This window comes from Eubalaena glacialis, chromosome 17, assembly GCF_028564815.1.
Source record: "Eubalaena glacialis isolate mEubGla1 chromosome 17, mEubGla1.1.hap2.+ XY, whole genome shotgun sequence".
Taxonomy (NCBI): Eukaryota; Metazoa; Chordata; class Mammalia; order Artiodactyla; family Balaenidae; genus Eubalaena; species Eubalaena glacialis.
In genome coordinates, this window is record NC_083732.1 from 67,336,903 (window position 1) to 67,359,265 (window position 22,363).

Consider the following 22,363-nt stretch of genomic DNA (forward strand, 5'->3'; position numbering starts at 1 on the left):
AAAAGGGAAGAGATATGGGGACATGTGTATATGTATAACTAATTCACTTTGTTATAAAGCAGAAACTAACACACCATTGTAAAGCAATTATACTCCAATAAAGATGTTAAAAAAAAAAAAGTCAGTATAATTTCCTAAGGTTATATTCCAGAAGGGTTGATAATATTTGCAAAGTACCACTGAAGCTCAAGTACTTTTGTTTTTTTAATAATCATTAGCCACACTACTTGTGTTACAAGAGGTCAAAGCACTAATTATGCATTAAACTGAGAAGTCTTTAAAAGGACGTATCAACAAATAAATAAATATTAACAACAGTTTTCTAAATAAGCATGAAATTTATGAGGAAAAGGAATGACTGCAAAAGAATACCTCAAATGTTAAGAGGAACTGGTTATTTTAGGAAAGTGGGATTAAATTATTTTAATTTTCTTTACATTTTCCCCTATATTTTTCAAGTGGTCTATAATAAAAATGCATTGCTTTAAAAGATAAAAAGAAACAAAACATGTTATTTAAGCAAAATACACTTAGTAGCCACATATGAGAAATCATCGGCCTCCGCCTAAAGTGTCATGGCCCCCACCTAAATATTTTACTTTTAACCAAATCTTAGATCTCAAAGATTTCACTATTTATATATTAAAATAAATGGAAGCATAAGAATATAACAACAGTAGAAATTACGGTATAAGGCATCTCTTCTACACATTGAGATTATTTTAATCAGAATAAAATTTTGTCAATGCTTTAAAAAATTATACAATAGTAATTATCTATGCAGATGGAAATTTGGTTGCTAGAGTCCAATTTCAGAATCAACTATTACCTAAAACAAAACAACAACGAAGAACTATAGAGAACATTTAATAAAGTCTCAACAACTTAAGCTAAAAGTGGATTTGATTTTAAGACTACACTAAAATTATTCAGGAAAAAATTAAAATTCTAAGATTTTCTTTCCTGAGCTTTATTTTTAAAAATCATAGAACAATTAGTTTTCCACACTTCAACCTCTGATGATTGCTGAAAAAGGGGTTAAAAGAAAAAGGCAGCTCCAAGGGAATAACAAAAAAGGTGTAACTGTCATAATTCCATACGTAGAACAAAAATAAAATTGGTTTTTTCCCTTGAAACACTGCCTCTCTAAGCTCTGCCCCGTCTTTAAAGGGTTCCCTGTACTGCAATTAAAACAAAACAAACTACGCCCATCTAGCATATTTGCTTAGCAGTTTTTAAACTAAACACGATTAACTCCTAAGTTAAAAACAAAACAAAAAAGTCAACAATACCTGGCCGAAAAGCCATCTTTATCTTAATGAACGCTTCATTACAATCTGCCAGGAGATATTTGGCTTTTCTGTGATAGATTCGAACTACTCCCAGTAAGAGATGTCCTGACGTTCGGAGTGCCATCTTCACCTGTGAATTAACATTACTCTATTTTATAAAGTTAATTTTCTGGATTTAGAGACTACTTCAAAGCTTGTATGTTGTGCAATTCATATCTCTCCATACTTTTAACCATTTATTTGAAGTTACCTCACAATCATGTATATTTTATTTCTCACTGCCTTTACCTGTAAATTTCCTGAGTATACCCAAAGAACAGACTGGCAGAAATTCATGAATTAATATAGACGTGACGGTAGCTATGAAGCAAGTATTAAGGCAATCCATGAATTGTTGTCATTAGCACATTAAGAAGTATGTGGCACTTTTGGTTGCCAGTCTAGTCATTGCTCCTTGCTAGGTAACTGAACTCTGATTTTATTTGGGCAGTGAATGTCCCCAGTCTTGAAGGATGACTGTCTCATTCTTCTCTGCAGGCGCTTGTTTTTGAGTGGGCATGTAACCCAGTTCAGCCAACGAGAAGTGTCAAGTAGGTCAGAGAATTTCTGAGACAGATTTTCCCAATTAAAACAAAACACAACACAACGAACACCCCTCTCTTCCTTCTCCCCTTCCTGCACTGTGAGTAGGTGGGGCCTGTAGCTGCCTGCAGTCCCCCCGTAACTGCGAGGAGGCCGAGGAGGCCGTATGCATGAAGACCAGAAGCCAATAAACTAAGAAAGGTGAGTCCTTTGCTGAACCAATCCTAGATCTTCCTATTTCTAAACTTCTAGTTAAATAAGACTGTTAATTTCCTTATTGTTTAAGCCACTCTTCACTGAGTTTTTATTACCTGACTAGAAAGCATACTAACTGATAAAGGATAATGACATCCATCTTCCTTCACAAGAAAATACATTCCTCAGCCCGTATTTTAACAACAAGGTACATCTTGATCAGTGCTTACGGGAGATCCAGTATGTGGGATGAGACAGAGTAGTTGCGAAAAGAATGAGAGAAGTAAATACCCAATCTAAATAGAATGATTCAAAATTCCTCTGGTTATAATAAGAATTTTTTTTTTTTTAAAGAACAAGAAAACATGAGCTCAACTTTACCAGATTGTTTTCCAGATCACACCATAAAAACATCAAATTTTTAAGTAGCAAAGAAAGCTGTTAAATATTTGCTTAAAGTTTAAATTATGCTTAGTACACTATGTTACTTATAACTTACAAATACAATGTGTTGTTTTATTTAATATGGGTACTCTCTATAGCAGTCTAGAATCCTATTTACAATAACTCTCAGGCTCTATATTTATGGTCACATCTCATAACAGCATAAATTATGAAGTTTAGTGTTATAAATTCTTAAGTATCTAAAACTGTAATAAATTTATAACTAAATCTAGGACTTATCTGATGATAAATCCCTCATATGAAAAATAATACCCAATTAAAATACTGCTCCTAATGGAAAATGAGAATCTCCCTTTATGGTGTAGTCTTAGGAAATTTAAAATTACTACTGACTGCACCTTCACCTAAGAAAAAAGGAGGGAAAAAAACCCCAATCTTGGCATGCCATTATCTTGTCCAGAATTAGCAACTTTTAAAAGGTGGTGTTTAAACAAAAACATGGAGATACAGAGAAGAGAGTAGTGGTTACCTTAGGAGAAGGGGATGGGGGACAGGCAAAATGGCTAAAGGGGATCAACTGTATGGTAATGGATGGAAACTAAATTTTTGGTGGTGAGCACACTGTGGGGTATACAGAAGTAGAAACATAAAACCTATATAATGTTATAAATGAACGTTACCTGAAAGTAAATTCCTTAAAAATGCAGATAATAAAGTAGTCACCTCATTAAAAAAAAAGGTGGTGTTTGGGCAAAGTCTTTCTTTCTGGATTAGTTTGGTTCAGAGTTTAGTCCAGGAACAGGTAAAATGAGGTGTGGCATTTTTGCTGTTGAGCTAGCTCATGTGAAGAGTGTAGGTATCATCAAGAACACAGGCTATACGTCCAAGGAGAACTCTGCAGGGATTAAGAGGGGCTGTTCCAACCAGAGACGGAGGGGAAGTGGGGAGAGAGAACGCATGCAGCTGCAAGGAGCAATTTGTCTGACACTTGTTCTAAACGACTAAACCAACATTTCACCACAAGAACTGCACAACAAGAGCAGACATTAGAAATTTTCAGGTCACTTCACCCTGTGGAGATATCTATTGTGATATATTCTATCACAATAAAATAAAATCAACCAATCAAAGAAAAACACACTTAGAAATGGTTTTTAAAGTTGTAGTGTCCCTAATGGGGTACAAAGTACTCTGCACATATTATGAAAAAGTTTGTTATCCTTTTAAGCCAAATCACCCTCAATACTTGCTTATGGATGTTAAAGATTAGCCACACATATCAATTTCAAGAAAAGAGTTCAATTTCTCTTTTCTCCATTCACCTAACTCAGTAAGCATACCTATAAAAAGAAAATATCATCTTCTCAAACAATTCGACCAGCAGTGCACACTGGTACAATTTCCCCACAGAGCGAATTGTTAATGCACATCAGAAATCTTAAAGTAAGTATACCACCTGCTCCAATAATTATATTCCTAAACATCAACATTAAGGAAAGACACAGAACAAAAGATTTTACAAGTAACAGTTACTAAATGGCTGTTTTTTTAAAAGAGGAAAACAAAAACTTGTAATCCTACCACCTAGAGAAACCTTTAGTAATATTTTAATATGCCTTCTAGGCTTTTATATATGCATAAACATAATTTTTCTTTTTGTGTGCATGTGTACACAAAAAACTGTATTATATTGTTTTGTAATAAGCCTGCATCCAGGAAAAGCTCTGTTCATAGCATTATCATAATTTTTAATGGTTGCATTATACAGACTAGAGGAATTAAATTCAAAAAATTTGGAAAAAATATGGATTATTTCCCTCCCTCCCAAAAGAAGCTGGTAAAATAAATCATACACAATCAAAATGATAAATTTCAGGTCCATAATCCTTTATATGAAGTCCTAGGGGCCAAATGTGTTTTGGAATTCAGAGCTTTTTGAATATTATAAAGGTAATGCAGTGCACATGCCGTTTATTAAAACATTCCCAGGAGTGTCTGCAGCAGCTCCCCATAACCATACATATTAGTATTTCTACAGTGAATTTATGAAAACACAAATGACCTCACTTCAATTTTGGTCAAGTGTGTTTCTGGGTTTTTTTGTGTATTTAAGTTCTGTGGATAAGAAACTATGACAATGTACAATGCAACCATTAAAAATGATGGCAGAGTTATGAACAGAGCTTTTCCTGAATGCAGTCCTGTTACAAAACTTACAATGCAGTTTTTTTTATACATGCATAAAAAAGGAGAAAAATTACGTGTATAACACATGCACCCATTAAAGTCTAGAAGACATACCAAAATACTAAAGGTTTCTCTAGGTGGCAGAACTACAGGTCACTTATTTTCCCCTGTCTGTAAAGTTTTCTAATTAGTATTGTCTTAGAAATAATATAATAGAAACATCTTTAACACCAATAAATTCTACACTATAACTCTAAAACCAGTTGAATTTCCATATACAGATAGAAACTTTATAATTTACTCTAATTCCAAATACAAACTTTCACTTCTCTCCTGTAAAACATTTATTTTCCCAGATAACTTTTCTGAACAAGTCTCTGCTACATCCCAGCTTTATTCCTGGGATCCCCTTGCTCTTTCAGCAATAAAGAACTACTCTTATTTAACACACTATACCAGCATTGTCCAAACTGTTAATTCTAAGAGTAGCTCCCAATGCTGATCCAGGGAGCTGCAATCTGGAATGCTTTCAAAATAGGAAAATTGGTACATGTATGTGTGTACGCATATGCATAAATACAAAGCCCAGGAAAGGACCTTTAAAACACAGATGTGATATGTATATATATGTGTGTGTGAGTGTGTGTGTGTATATATAAAAATTATACTCAAGGACTATACCTTTGAGATTAGCCCTTCATACATTTTTAAAGTCAACCTGTCTGTTCCTCAATGAAATGCTCATGATGTTAGTAGCTATAATTGTGTCTGTTTGTTTGAATGGTCTTTCCTTGGCAACACAAAAAGCACATATTAAGTCATTCTGTTTGTGAAATCCAAGGGTGGAAACCACTGCTTCAGAAGTTTCAGAGGATATCAATAAAACCTCCTCTAGAAACAGAGTAGTAAGCAAGGCAGATAAGGTAAGGACATTGATGAGGCTGCCATTCTAGGGGAACACAGTAATTAAATATTTAGGGAAAGTGCATGGCCAAGTACAAACGTTCTACGATGGGAAAAAGTTCTGGTATCTTCAAGAAATGGCAAGTAGGCCTGTGAAGCTGAGGTGGAGCAAGTGTTCTGGATACTATTTGCTACGTGGATGAAGTATCAATAGGCAGATCTGGCCCCTGGAACATTTTCTAATTAATGGGTCCTTATTTTGAAAAGTCTGTAAATTCCTCAATCAGGAACACCTATACACATATTTAATATGAAAACACCTAGGAAGTTAAATATAAAATATTTGGGTACTGCCCAGCCATGCTTATCTGCCATTAAAAGAGGCAAATGAAGATATCTGTGTACTCAACAGAATTTTTAAAGAGAAGAGAGTATCAAATTGAAACTCTGGCTAATCTATGGATTTTCTTTACCTCCAATATACATAGGTGCCTACCTAAGAAGCTGTTTTTATAGAATTCTATTTCACACATCAATGAACAATCAACAAAGTGAATAAAAATACCAACATCAAACATACCTTCGGTGAGATGATACTCTCCACACTGCTCTCTAAATTACACTCAAACACATGGGCTTTGGTTAGCTTCTTATCCCAGTGGGCCGCTAGCCAAATTTTGGCCAGAGGCCCTCTTTTACTGAGGACAAAATGTGCGTAGAACATTGTTCTGGTTGACTATGAAACAGGAGGAAACCTGAAGGGGACAAAAAATTAATGCAAACACCATATGAGAACTGAATTATTTATCAAGACATACAAGAAACCTGAAAATAAAAGTCTCCTATTCTTCTAAATATGAAAACTATGAAAGGCTTGAGTGAAGTACAGTATGCATATAAAAAACAATCTATTGTTTAATTTTGAGAGGGTAAGAAAAGATCCCCCCAAACACTAAGCTGAAAGGAAAGGGGACAAGTCAAGTCACTTCCATGCCCTATTGTCATCTTAAAATAAAAGTGCTAGTTTTTTTTTCCTTTAAGTAAAAACTGTCTTCAGAAAACTCTTATTCTTTTTGAAGTTCCATCAAGTGTTAATTCCATTCCTATCCTGATTACTAACTGTAAAAATAAGTCTGCTTCTGGCCAAAAGCCAGAAAATATATTCTTCATGACAAGAAAAGAATGTCCAAGAAGAAAAACACTCAGGCACAGATATTAATCAATGAGGAAATTTCCATGTTTAGAACCCCATTAAAAACTGAGATTCTTAGCTAAATGCATTATATAATAATTGCTACCTCATGACAAGCATTTCATATTTCACCAAACAGATAAGTAAGTGGGTTGGCCCCATTTTACAGGTAAGTAGTTTAGAAAAGTTGAGCCTTAAAAAGATGAAGCATTGTATAGTTTTCTCAACTCAGGAATCTGAAAAGCACTTGATTACTAAATTCAGGACAATGATACAGTATACAATTTATCTCATGACTGAAATAGTCTTAGTAGAAACACAAGTATATTATTCTTTTAGTTTCCTTTTAGTAAGCTAATGTATTAATACCTAAGAAAAAAAAAAGGCAGCCTGAAAAACTCCAGCTTGGAGAGCATGTGAACAGTGTAAAAAAGATAATTTCCCTTATATCATGTATTCTCCCTTTTCCACAGAAAATTTTAGAAAATCTATTTTGCCAACTGAACTTTTTCTAAAATGTCCATAACACTAAAAAAAGGTAAGTCATGCTTTTACAGAAAGAAACTCAAGCACACCCAAAACACATGAAAACTAATTAAAATTTAAAAACTTTTAAAACTTATGTCACACCTATCCCTTGCTCCCTACCATTCCTAAGTCCTGGCAACCACCACTCTGTTCTTTACTCAAATTTTATCATTTTGAGAATGTTATATAAATGGAATCATACAGTATGTGACTTTTTGGAATAGCTTCTTGGATTCAGCATCATGCTACAAATTCATCCAGGTGTTTGCTGCATGTCTTAACAGTATGTTCCCTTTCATTGCTGAGTAGCATTCCATGGGGGTGGTTATAGTACCACAATTTGCTTAGCCATTTACCTACTGAAGGACATTCGGTTGTTCCCAGTTTTTGGCTATTTCAAATAAAGCTGCTATAAATATTAGTGTATACAGACTTTTGGTGAATGTTAATTTTTCATTTTTCCAAGACAAATGTTCTGCGGTGTTACTGAACAGCATGATAAGTGTTCCTTTAGCTTTTAAAGAAACTTTAACACTGCTCCTATCAAAACTCTAATGAGGTTTTTTAATAGCTACTGACAAGATTTTTCTAAAACTCATAAGGGAAGGCAAAAGACCTAGAATAGCTAAAAGTATTTTGAAAAAAAAAAATAAAGTGGGAAGAATCAGTCTACCCAATTTTAAGACTTATTATATAGCTAGAACAGTCAATACTGTGCGAAGAGAAAGACACACAGATCAATCACAGATCAATGGAACAGAGTAGAGAACCCAGAAATAGATCCACACAATTAAGTCCAACTGATTTTTCACAAAGATGCAGAAGCAATTCAAAGGAGGAAGGTAGTCTTTTAGTCTTTGACAAATGGCGCTTGAGCGATCAGACATCACCCATAGGGGAAAAAAAAAAAAAAAAAAAAAAAAAAAAAAAAAAAAAAAAAAAAAAAAGGACCTCAACCCAAACCTCACACATTATATAAAAATTAAGTCAAAATAAATCACAGACTTAAATGTAAAACTATAAAATTTTAAGGAAAAAACCACAAGGGAACACCTTTGATACCTAAAGCTTGGTAAGAATTTTTAGACATTGTACCAAAAACATGTCCTATAAAGGAAAAGAACCTAATATGAAGGAACCCATTGAGGATGCAAAGACAAGATAGAAGATGGGAAAAAATATTTGCAAACCACATATCTGAAAAGGACCTGGCTCCAGAATATATAAAGAACTCTCAAAACTAAAGTTAAAAAAAAAAAATCCAACTAGAAATGGGCAAAAAAAAAGGGACATTTCAAGGAAGAGAATATACCGATGGCAAATTAAAAACAAGAAAGATGCTCAGCATCACTAGTCATTAGGAAAATGCAAATTAAGACCCAATAAGATATCACTGCACACCTCTTATAGGAGCTAAAATTAAAAATAACGGCAACAGGAAGCAAATGCTGGTGGGGATACAGAGACGCTGCATTTCTCATACACGGCTATTGGGAATGCAAAATTTCTTTTGAATTAGCTTAAGAAAAAAGATCCAGAGTAAGTTAACTCGAATTTTCATGTTTTTACAAAGGGACTGTAAATTTTAAACAAGAAGTTTGCTTATTGTACTTTCAATTAAAAACTATGCTCATTCTTTCCAATAAGGTACAGAAAATACATACATATTAGTTAATGTATCCCAGGCAAGAGATTTTATGCCTGTCAAAAATGTTTGGGAGGGTGGTGGTGCAAGAGTAATTCAGTCAGGTTTGCCTCATCTCCAGTTTCCATCACTTAATGGAATTTTCAATCTCTGAACCAGATGCTTCCAGGGGATCATTCATTCACACTAGGAAAATTTTCTCTAAAGACAAAAATAAAATAGGCTTCATCAACTGCCTAATGATGTGAACTTTTTCTCTCAAATGTGGAGGTAAGAAAAGAACTAAGGAATACTAAACTAGGAAGAATTCGGATCAAATGCTCTAAGGTAAAAGCATTAAACAACACCTCAAGTGCACCTTCTATTCCACTTAGCAGATCAAAATTTGCTTCCCATAATCAAAGAGACCCTCCTATGTTGCAGTGCTTCTACTTCAAGCCTTAAAGTTTGTTAGCATAAAAATTAAGCTGCCTCTACAGCATTATAAATATAATCTACAGGATTTTGTAGAAATCCAATATAGCTGTGTGTTCTCAGAAATACAATCACTGTCATACACAATAAGCTCCAAGTATCACTATAGAAGATAGTCATGTTCCAAATAAGTAAAAAAACTCTTACTATTTAGCCCCTAGAATACTCCCTGCTGCGTGTCAACTACTAAATAAGTGCTTAATGAATAAGGAAATGAAATACACCAAGTGATCTCATAATTGATACATGTAAAAAATTCTGGAAATTTTAGAAATTGAAACTGGCACGTCTCAACAGGTGTCAGCAGTTCATGGCCAGCACTTCAGCTGCTAGTCAAGAGTACCATGCCTAAAATATCCCAGCTATGCCCAGGCAGAGATTCCTAAACAGATGCTTTCTTGGCATTGGATGGGGAGTAACTAAAGCAGAGTGGTGCTAAAATTAATCTGGGAACCAATTAGCAAGAGGAAATCACCTTAATAACTAAAGGAAGCCTGATGTACAGCAGTGGATCAACTATTGGCTTATACCTAAATAAGAATAAAGTGTAATCATTGTTGCCTTTTAAACCATTTTTTTTCCCTTAGTAATACCAAACCTTTAACCAATCTCAAAAGAAGATTGGTTGAAAGTTTTAAAGATTCCAAATTGTGCTAATCCTTTACAAAAGATCTTAGCAGAAAGCCTGCATTTGGTAAAAAAGCGTAGCTTACCAATTTCATGACTGCTCAATTTTTTTCTAAAGCAGCAAACAACTTTTAAAAATTGATCCTAAAAAGTAATTTAAATCTGATGTGAAATGACAGACTGATAATTTAGAACATATTCAGGAACGCAAAAACGGCAATTTCTTTAAGATGTTTCTAAAAAAACAAGCTCATGTTTCTACAATGATGTTAAATCATTATAATATTTCACTCATCTGTTAAAAAGCAGGGCAGGATACTGGTTGCATAAATTGGTATGACCTCTTTGAAGGGCAATGTGGCAACATCTCATACTCTCTAGCAAGAAACTGCACTTCCAGTAATAAACCAAAAGTATACTTGAGGATGTATAATAATAACAATTTAAAAAAAAACCAAAAACTTACTAAGCTCTAAGTATTTTATGTGTCCATCCTCTTCGTGACAGTCTTAAAAGATAAATACTGGCCCATTTTACAGACCAGGAAAAAGAGAAAAGGAGAGGATAAGGAATGTGGCAAAGGTCACCAGTATTTAATGCAAGTGGAACTTGAACTTCAGAGCCCACAAGTCTAACTAAACACTATGTTGCCTTGCCAGCATGACTTTTAACAGCAAAGTATTAGAAATAACCTACCTAGCCCTTAATAAGTGACTTTCAGCAAATTAATACAATCATACAATAGAATTCCCATGCACTCTTAAACAATGATAAAAGAGAGCTCTCTCTATACATGTATACAAACATGCACTTGCATAAGCAAAAAATATCTATGTAGTGCAAATAAAACTGATGACACCGGTCACCTTTGGAACCTGGGTCCAGTGAGAAAGTGAGGACTACCCTTGTGTACTGTTGGACTTTTTTTCTTTTTCTTTTTTTAACTTATGGCATACACGAAAGTCATCTATTCAAAGTAAAAGCAATTATTTTGGGAGTGCTTTGCCACTAACTAGCATGTTAAGCTGCTTAATCTGTGTAGTTCACTTTTCCTAACTATAAAAAACTGGAAGGTGGAAATTCAGTGATTACTAACCTTAGAAAACATCAACATCGAACTCAGATAAGAATGGAACCATCTCTTTGGGGGTGCTTGGGGAGTGTCTCAGGGACAGAAGGTATTTCCAACCCTGCACCCTAGAGCTCCCCTCCCTTTTGATACTAATGTTCTTTGAAGGAGAGTTTTACCATCAGACAGTCCTAGGTTCAAACTCAGCTCCCTCCACAGTTGTTCTGTAAGGGTTAAAAGTGAATTAACATCTGAGTCTTAGCCTTCTCATCTATAAAATGGGGATGTTTCCCGAACAGTATTATGAGAATTAAACAGAACATCATACCCAACACAATGCCACTACAGACACAAATAGTTACTTTGGAAAAAAAATCTCCCACAGAGCACATACCAGCTATCGTGACCATGCCTAACAATTCTGACATCACAACATTTAAACAAAAAACACAAAATCTTCATTTCTGATATTAGAAATTTCCCTTCTGTACCAAACTATAAAAGATAAAACTCTCAGAATCTTTATGTTCCAATAAATAGGAACTCACCAGGAAAGACATTCTCATCCTTAAGAAAAGTTAATCCTAGATTGTACTAATGTGTTGCCTCTATAAACACAAGAAAGGTAAAAGCTATGCTCTATCAATGTAATTCTGACTTGTATATAAAAAGGCACTATGTCCACTGAGTTATGCACTGCTGTCACCTCATCTACAAACTGGTAATAATTTAATCACTGGGTATGGCATACGTCCTCATCAATGCCTTTTTAAAAGTAATTGATTAGTTGCTCCCAACATGAAACAAAGAAATTTAATGACTCTACAACTTAGGAAAGCTTCTCCAGCCTGTTTTCAACATTCTCCACAACCACACAGCTCCCTGGCATTTACATTCGTTGGAAGAAAATGGCAATTTGTTTCTGGAATTCAATGATCATTCTAAACAATATACGGAGAGCAGATGTTAACTTTCGCTTGCAAAGGGAAGCCGATGAACAGTAGCCTTTACCAGAAACCCTTAAAAACTCAAGCGCGTTTTCAAACACTGAAAGCCTAACAAATCGTAAGGTGGCCAAACCCTCCAGCGTTTCCCTCTTTCAAATTTGAAGAAGGCCGCTAAGTCTGGCAGCAGCACAGCTCGACAGTGTCACCCCACACTATCACAGCAGATCATTCTCAAAGCCTTTCTCAGCGAGGAAAGAGACACCAGGCATTTGTCAGAAACGCCCCCCCGCCCCCCGCCCAAATACAACACTCAATATCCTCAATCGCTAGGAAAGCCAGGGAGGAAAACCAATTATGCTAATTTCCTATGAATCAGAAGCAACTTCCCTCGGTCGCGTTTTTTATGGGTCTGGCCAATATTTGATATCCCCATCGTAACCATCTTCCTTTAAGAAAAAAAAAGGGGGAAGGGGGAGCAACAGCGGTCCCTAGCCAGGGGTCCGCCCCGTCCTCCGGCCCCACCGTGGCCGCGATGGCAGGGCCCGCGTGTCTCCTACCCCCGCACCCACGCTCGGCGGACGGCTGCGGCCCCTCGGAGCTGGCGTCGCGGGCGGCCAGCCCGCCGCCGCCGCCTCCCGCCCCGAATCCCGCGTCTTCCCAGACAGCCATTTTCACCCGAAGAGTAGGCGGCCCTGTGCCCAGAGCGCGCTCGTTCAAACCTCCTCCTCGCCCTCCGCGGCCCGGGGTTCCTTCTGCCTCCTCGGGGAGCCGCGCCTCCCCGAGAGACCGACCGAGTAACTGCTTCTTTGGCCTTGGAATAGACCTGAACCATTTGTTACCCAACAGACGATGATGCGGGCCCAGGCTGCGCGGGTCCCGGCCGAGGGCGGGCACCTGGGCAAGGGGCCTGGGCGCGCGGCGCTGCGGTTCGGGAGCTCGGAGGGTGGCAGTACTGCCCCGACCCGGGGCGCAAGCAGTGCCGACGTCTCCCTCGCCCTCCCGCGCCCACCCCCCCGGAGTCCCGCTCCCCGACGGCAAGACGGCGGGGAACGGGTGGGGGGAAGAGAGCCGGAGGAAAAGAAGGGGTCGGCCGACTATCTTACCTTGTTCTCCGGCGGGAGTTGGGCGGGCTGGGTGGCCTGGGGAGGGGAAAAGGGTCGGGGGAGGGGGCGGGGAAAGGGGGGAGCCCTTGTGAGGTGTAGTTTCGGAGCAGCTCCCGCCGCCGCCACGGCCGCCGCCTCCTTCCCGATTCACTCAAACAAACAAGATGGCTGCCGTTACGCCGCGGCTCTTCCTGCCGCCCAAATCCTCGGTTCAAATCGGCAGGATGTTTACGGTCAAAATGGTACCTGTGCGCCTGCGCAGCCAGCCTAAGCCCCAGAAGGAGCGACGCAGGCTCAGCGACCATTTCCTTCTCTTTGGCACCCGCCTTCTGGTTGAGCAGCCCCGAACTGAGCAAGCGCGAAGGTGATTCTTTTGCTAGAGGGTCTTCGAGCGTCGCGGAACTGGGAAGCGGCGCGCGCACAGTGCTTGCCAAGGAACCGCTGATTGGATGTAGCTTTATTCTTGGGCTTGTTTTAAAGGAAAAAAACCTGTCTTTGTGTAGTTTTGTGTGCCCCTTACATAAAAATTCATTTAAATGGTTCTGTAGCAACGAATGTAACATAAAGCCCTTAAATAAGTTCTCTAAAATGTAGGGGTTCATTCATTCAGTCAACCTATATTTATAGACGGTCTTCTCTGAACCACCTACTATGATAGCTAGGGTCTGGGATATAATGACGATATAGTGAGATAGTATCTGCCTATGTGCTATTACCCAAAGTACTTAAGATGATACAATGATCCAGCCCCTGCCTCCCGCTCCCTCTCTTGCCCCTCTCTTCCTCACTGTGCTCCATCAAACGCACCAAGAGAGCTCAAGAGTTTTGCACTCACTGTTCTCTGTGCTTAGAATAGTCTTGCATTTCCATCCCCTCTCCTTTTGTCTAATTCTTAATCTTACACTCTTAGCTCAAAAGTCACTCCCACAAGAGAGTCTTCCCTGATCCTCTGTATTATTGATATTTAGGATAACACTACTACTGTAAAAAAAAAAAAAAAAAAAAGTTCCCCATCCCGCCCCCAAACTTAAGGGCTTTACAAAACAGCCCTGCCAATTTCTGCCTGTATGACCATGAGTAACAGCCTCTCTGTGCTTTCGGTTTCTCACCTGAGGATTGTTGCGAGGATTCATGAATTAATACGTGTAGAAGCATTTGGAATGGTGCATGGCATGTTACAAGTAATCTAAGTTATTTTTATTACTATCTTCATTGTCATTATCACAATTATTCTCCCCTATAAATTTTGTTTTATTCCCTAAAGAATGGCACCCCGAGCTAGACAAAATGCTCCTAGCCAGAGTAGAGGAAAAGATTACCATCGTTTGATGTGGACACCTAGCAGTTTTAATCCAGCCCAGTTGTATGCTAGTTTTTCAACTGCCCTGGACCCTTCGAGGGTTTTAACACTATACAACACAACTCACTTTTAACCTTCCTATGTTGTAGCAACAGGTGGATAAGAAAGTGGGCAGCCTTGTGCTCCACTTATCCTGGGTCACCTGATGTTTGCTTGGGGCATGGTTCAACTCACAGGCTGGAGTCCATTAGCCAAATGGTCATGGCAGCTGGAACTCAAAGCTTCATCAAGTGACTATCCTATTTTAGTTGGGCAATTTTTTGTTTGTTTGTTTATTTGTTCTTTTCTTTGTTTTTTTAATGGGGACTTTGAAGGCTGCCATTAAGGATAGTTGTTGAAATCCCAAGCTAAGTAGGGAAGGGGTGCAAGCACTTTTATTACTTTCATTGTGATTTCCCTCAACCAATACAGATTAAATGTTTAAAACATTTAAATCCTTCCTGCTGGTGTGGCTTTTCATAAACTCCACTCCGGCAATTGTGTCATCATCTCCAAAAAAACCACAAAAACCCAACCAACCAAACAAACAAAAACACACACTCGTTCATTAACAAACTCTTTACAATAGAAAAATTCAATTTCTGCCAGTGAACGATTTAATTCAACACTTCGAAATAATTTAAGTGTATCAGCTACAAAATGATCTAAAACTAATCGTCTGGGAAGAGTCTTGAGTGAGGTTAAGGATTACATGGATAAGACTACATTGCATGGTGAATCCTTCTTCATTGTTAATATTAAATTTCAGTTTAAATCTGTCTCCATTTCAAAATATGGTCAGATGAATACGCATTGCCACTACCTGTCTTTCTTATATTACATTAGTTTTTAGAGTTTTTGTCAGTGGGACCACATACATTTCCTCTTAATTTGAATAAAAACAATTCTGTTTTACTAATTTCTAATAACAAATCTAACATTTAAATCAACAGCTTACTTTTTTATCGAAGACTTCTTTCCCTCTATCTTTGAAGGATGGTTATGAATATGGGCTTTGGGTTCAAATCCATCTCTTCTACCTCCCAGCTGTTTTATCATATGCAATTTATTATACTTAACTTCTCTGGGTTTTGATTTCTTTATCTACAAAAATGGAGGCCATACTCTTTATGACTGATGAAAGAATTAAATAAGATCATATATATGAAATACTTAGTGGCTGAAACTGAATAATTACTCAATAAATTGTGACTATTACTCTTGAACCTTCTAGCTTCTGAGTAATGAAATAGCTGGCAAGGTATGGCAAATATTTATCAAATATTCAGATTTTAAGAACATCAATAAATACCTGCATACTCTAAATGTCCCTCTTAACTATTCTTCGCTCTATGCCCATTTTGTAATCCTTATTTGATTACAGTTGTAATCTCTCTCTCTCTCCAGTACTGAACTCCCAAGGTACTATCACTTCTTTTCTCTTGAACCATTTATTCTTACCCAGTAGCTCTCCACTGGAGCCCACTTTCCCTTTCATGGATTTCTTTAATATTTTCTTCACATACAACCCTAATTCCCTAAATCTGTGGATTTGATTCTTTTGAACAAGGTATACATTCTGTTCTGGCTTGAAGTCCCATCCTATCAACATATTCATTCATTTCCTTATACACAACGTTGAGCTAGTTAATTTTTCTTGCTACAGAAGTTAGCTGCAGTTAATATCTCCTTTACCTGGAAATACTTATTTGATGAGTGTGCAATTTTGCAATGTAAAATTTGCAATTTTAATAGTTGTGAATTTGTTTGACTAAAACCGTGGCAGGACAGATTTGAATTGCAGATCTAATCTTCCTCCAGTTGGAATACTCTGCTTTTCTTTTCTGCTTCCTCTGTTGATGACTTGTATGATTTGGGATAATCACTGTCTGAAGAACTGGATGCTGCCTCTGTCTTAAGCATGTTTATAAAGCAGCTGTGTTCTTTCTATGTCTTATTATTTCAGGAACACACACACACATTCACACAACTGAGACTTTTCATGAGATAAAAACTGTTACAGAAATAGATGATCAACACATAGGAACAGAGTTAAGATTTAAACACAATTTCATAGATTTGTTTCTCTGAATTGCTAAACTTTCAAAACATAATGCTCTATGACATAAAAAATATATTTTAAGTAGGAGGGGTTAGATTAAGAGAGGAATAAGGCAAATGGATAGATTTTCAGGAGTATTTCAATATTAATAATGGATGAGTATTAAGTATGTTGCACCAGAATTTAAAAATTATTTAAATAAAGAAAAATCAAAGTATAAAATATTTGTTGCACGTGGTTTCTAAAGTTCATTAAAGAAAAGTCCAGAAAGAGTGACTAGCCCCTTTAAGATTTTGGGCTAAATAGAGAAAAATGGACAGAAAATGACTGAAAAAAATTGTAGATTCTTACTTTTCTTCTACTGTCAACAATATTTTTTTATCCCTAAAAAGGATGGTAATATTTTGATCAAAAAGGGAACACATTTTAAGGACAACAGTCATAGTCAAAAATGTTATAATCAGATGCATTATATTTAAGAAGCGGCAAGATTAAGGACAAAACATTGGTATTCAATTCTTAATATTCTAGATATTAAATAAGTTAGTGATAACGGCATGTGTGAGAGAGGGTTTTATAAATCATAGAAATGGTAGATTTCATTCATAGTCACATGCTCAGCTTCAGGCATGTCATTTTGAATCAGGATTCTGCTCTGGAGAGGGGCTGCAAACATCCCTGTCAAGGCTGCACTTAAGGTCTGTTCAGACAGGTAGATGTCAGCAAAGAAAAATCACTAGGGGCCAGGAGTGGCCTCAGGGATGCGGCAGGTCTCTGGGCCTGATGGGAATGTGAATTTGTCAACCACTGAGGTTGAGGCCAGTGGAAGCTGCAGGGGCAGAAGCTGGGTCAGGGTCTATGATAATCACTTTGACTTTTCTCAGAAAATTTCATTATGCTAACAACATTTCCATGCTGGGAGCACTTTTAACTCCTTAGCTGGACGTTTTTGTCATTGACTATTTTGATGCATTTCCTCTACTTTCAAGCCCATGATCTCTTCTGTAATAATGAGGCATCTTTGACAATAATGGGTGCTTACCCAAAAGCAGATGGATAGCGTTTCCTCTGAACCCCTCCAGCCATTCCAGAATGCAGGTGTTTTTGTTATAACATAATAAACATTGTTCTTTTCATCCTGCAAATTGCTTACTAAAAATAGTAGGGCAAACTGCAGGAAAATAGGGTTGGGGTAGAGCTCTTAAAACCAATGCAGAGAACAAAAATGGTAACATCTTAATAAAAAATCCTTGCAAACTTCAAAGATGTTAAATTACCACTAATCAAGGAAGTAATATAGCAGATACAGTACTTAAAAAGTAGGTGAAAGTAGCTTGATGGAAAAGGTGTAAAGAAAGATAGGAGCTGCTAGGTTATGAGATAAGGGAAACTCCTGCAGTAAGCACTTGAAAGACACAGTGCAGGGCTCAATTGAGCCAAGAGCCGAGTGGAAGGAAATGGGCATCATGTACAGTCCTGTGTTAATGGGCTTTGCATTAACTTGATGGGGGCAAAAAATGTGTTAGGGAAAAAAGAAATCACATCTGAACTAATGTAACTTCCATGTCATTTGGAAATCATTCCCCCATCTGCTAATTGTAAGTGAGGAATTAATATTATTATAGAAACTCACACTGTAACAAAATAGATCAAAATTCTTTCCCTAAGACTAGAGTTGATGTTTTATTATCAGTGAGGCCTGGTATATTCATAGTAGGGTGGAAGAGAGTGATTTTCCAATTTTAATGGGTTTAAAACTCATCTCGGTATTGTGTTAAGTTGCAGATTTGCATTCAGCTGCTTGGGATGGGGCCCAAGATTTTGCTCTTTTTTTTTTTTTTTTTCCTTCCTTTAGCAAGCTTCCAGGTAATTCAGAAGCTGTTGGTACATGGACCACATCAAGGGGAAAGGATTTTTAGAGGACAAACTTTGGAACCAGGTAGACCTGGGTTTGCATCATGGCTCTTCCCATTTAGTAGCTGTGTGATCTTGAGCAAGTTGCTTAACTTCTCTGAGGCTCAGTTTTTTCATTTGTAAAATCAGGCTACTTATATCTACACCTTCGCAGCTGTGGTGTTCATTACATGAGATGACTTATCTAGAGCATCTAGAATGGTGCTTGGCACATTGTTTGAGCTCAGTAAATAGTAGTTATTCTTTTAATATTATTGTAGTTACTATTAGTGATATTTGGATATCTAATGACATACTTATTTTCCTCAACACATTCACCATTCATTTCTCCTGAGATCTGCTGATTTTCTCCTTCACTGTTGATCTTTATTCTATATTGAGTTCCATGACAAAAACTGATTATTACTTCCCAATATCTTTCCCTTTTTCTTTAGATTGGCATATGGCACCCAGTTAAAAGATTACATTTACCAACCTCCTATGCATCTAGGTGTGGCCAGGTTAATATGTCTTGCTCAGTGTTATGTGGGCATTCCTAGATTTCTTAAAAAGAGCAGCATTTTCCAACTGGACAAACTCTTTATCCACTAGCTAATGGAAGGTAGGGTTCAAAAAGATGATACCAAGGAATTGTTTATTTTAGGTGTGAAATGGTATTGTGGTTATATTTTAAAAGAGTGCCATTATCCTTTAGAGATTCATACTAAAATATTCACAGGTTAAATCATAAGATGTTTGGGATGTATTATAAAATAATCCTCAAGAAGTGGAAACAGGAGTGGGTGAGGGGATAGAAACAGGATTAGCAGTGAGTTGAAAATTGTTGAAGGTGGGTGAAGTGTACATGAGGAAATCACTCTCTCTACCTCTGCATATGTTTGAAATTTTCCAAAACAAAACATTTAAAACAATTTTTAAATGAAATCAAGACATGAAGAATAATTTTAATCTTAAGCAAATTTCCAAAGATTCACAGAACGTTTTTTAACCAGCATTTATTCTAGAACATTTGGAATTTATAAAGTATATTTATATGTAACCATCCAATTCTCCAAGTTATTCATCTATTCTATTTGGCAATGATTAATCAATTGGAAATGGGATTTCTCATTCATACATCTTACTGGTAGCACAAAATCAGTGAGCTTTATCCACTATCTCACTTTGGAAAGACAAACTGAGGTGAAATCTAATTAATATTTTAAGCAACACATCAGTTAGTCTCTATGGTCTTCCATATTTTTTCTTGCTTCCCGACTGTCATCATTCATTTCTTTCACACAGTGAGACCATGAGTATCAGAGGCAAAGGTGGGTCACGGTATCTTCTGTTTAGGATCTAACAGGTCAATGGCTATTAATCCAATGCTGCCACCTTCTATGTCTGTCTGATAACCATACACCACATTACCATTCAGCAAGTACCTATTTGATAATTATTATATAACACTATTTTCAATATTTTAAAAACTTTCCTTTCACTCTACATACCCTTCCAGCTACAGCACCACTTCTCAACTACCCTTTACAGCAAAATTTCTTTAAAGAATTGTTCATGTTTTCTACCTCCAGTTCCTTCCCTTCCATAATCTTTTCATTGCAGTAAAATATATATAATACAGAATTCACCATTTTAACCACTTTAAAGTATACAGTTCAGTGGCATTTAGTATATTTACAGTGTTGTGCAACTATCACTACTATCTAATTCTAGAACATTCTTATCACCCAAAAAGGAAAACTTATACCCATTCAGCTATTTCTCCCTATTCCATCCTCCCTCCAGCCCCTGGACACCACTAATCTCTGGATTTTCCTGTTCTGGATATTTTATATAAATGGAATTATACAATATGTGACCTTTTGTCCCTAATTCTTTAACTTAGCATAATGTTTTCTAGGTTCACCCACATTGTAGTGTATAGCTGTACTTCATTCCTTTTTATGGATATATAATATTCCATTGTATGGATATACCATATTTTGTTTAACCATTCATCAGTTGATGGACATTTGGGTTGTTTCTACCTTTTGGCTATTGTGAATAGTGTTGCTATGAACATTTGCATACAGGTATTTGTTTGAACACCTGTTTTCAATTCTTTGGGGTTTATACCTAGGAGTGGAATTACTGAGTCATATGGTAATTATTGAGTAATAGCCAAACTCTTTATCCAGTGTCTGTGCTATTTTGTATTCCTACCAGCAATGTATGAGGGTTCCAAGTTCTCTAGATCCTCGCCACAACTAGTTATTTTCTGTTATTATTATTTCTTAATTCTATCCATACAAGTGGGTGTGAAATGGTATCTCATTGTGGTTTTGATTTGTATTTCTTTAATGGCATTGAGCATTTTTTCATATGCTTGTTGGCCATTTATGTCTCCTCTTTGGAGAATGTCTATTCAAATACTTTGTCCACTTTTAATTGGGTTGTTTACCTTTTGTTGTTGAATTGTATGAATTCTTAATATATTATGGACACGACTCTTATCAGGTATATTATTTGTAAATATTTTCTCTACTTGGGTCATTCTTGACAAAGGATAGCACAGAACCTAAAAATCTCAAATGTTCTGATATTCAATTGTGTGGGTTGAAAGTACAGCTTTTTAAAAATTTAGTTTGCCTATAGGCTCATTATTAGTAGAGATAAAAAATTTCAAATCCTTGAATTGTAGGCAATACTAGAATCCATTTCTAATACCCAAATACTTCCCTAAACATTGAAGTATTTACATGTGCAATTCTGTTCTCAGACTATTTGAAATATTACCTTGGAACCACAATTAAAATAAACGTTAATGGGTTTAAGGAAGGCTACCACAACAGAAATTCAATGTCTTTGAATCTTTCCTGATTCCTGGACCTTTGCAAAATAATATATATTATTTAATTTTAATGTACTGGATTACCAGGCTTGGAAACTTGGCCTTACATGTTTAACATTACAACTGACAGGTTGATTTATTTTGGAAGTCAGTAGACTCCTGACATTTTTGTAAAATAAAGATAGTCCATGCAGAATTCCTATGAATGACCTAAAGAAGATGTGTCAGTCAGGGTCTAGCCAGGAGACAGAAATTGCTCAGTAAATTGAGTGGAACATTTCAATATAAAGAATTATTTTCTAATAATGAACTAATAGCAGGGAGTAACTACTAAGGGATAAATAATTAATAGTTAACTAAATAACAGGAGATTACAGCTTAGCAGTAAAGTGAACTCAACAGAACACAAGAATAGCAGAGGTAGGGAGGAGCTACTACTTCTACAGCTGAGTCTAAGACCCATGGAAGGAAAAGACTTGGAAGGAGGCCAACACTGACATCCAGACCCTGTTGGAGAGGGTGTGGCTGTGGCCTACTTAATAACAGAGAATTTGCTGAAGTGCCACCAGCCAGGTCTGGCTGGAAACCACCTGTTGGGGCCCTAGTAAAACAAGTTGGGAATCAGCCCTCTGGGATGCTGGTGAAGCTCACTGGGAAGTCACTTTCTGAGCTGCTAGTGAGATTCTGCATGGTGCTGGCTAAACTTGTTGGTGCATGAGTGCCACTGGGTGTCCCATATGCTGCTTTCTGTTCCACGCCCCCTGCTGACAAAGCCTAACATTGCACTAGCTGACAAGGGGAAATATTTGCATGGTCCAGCTCCTGTATCACAAAGCAAAACAAAGGTGAACTTGGAGCTCAGAGACAATAAATTGATAACTGGCACAGATGGTGATCTATGACTATTTGAGGGAAGAACCCAGGTTTATGGTTTATGAGGAAAAGTTTTAGAGCTGGTTATTTATGTAATACAAAGAAGCAGAGTGATTAGTTTGAGAACAAAAGCTTAGCAATGGCTGAACCAGGAAACCTGTAATAACTGAAAAATAGATATGTTGAGGGTTATCTG

The 22,363-nt window shown here is 37.0% G+C and overlaps 1 protein-coding gene across 1 annotated transcript in view; it reads right to left on the reverse strand.

Annotated features, from left to right (window-relative positions):
* RAD21 (RAD21 cohesin complex component) overlaps positions 1-13,367 on the reverse strand; it is a 28,059-nt gene extending 14,692 nt beyond the window's left edge. The window contains exons 1-3 of the mRNA XM_061171839.1: positions 13,150-13,367; positions 6,145-6,319; positions 1,293-1,422 (exon numbers count right to left, since the gene is read on the reverse strand). Coding sequence (XP_061027822.1) covers positions 1,293-1,422; positions 6,145-6,288 — 274 coding nt within the window. The 5' untranslated portion in view covers positions 6,289-6,319; positions 13,150-13,367. The remainder of the gene's footprint in view (positions 1-1,292; positions 1,423-6,144; positions 6,320-13,149) is intronic.
* Between the last annotated feature and the right edge of the window lie 8,996 nt (positions 13,368-22,363).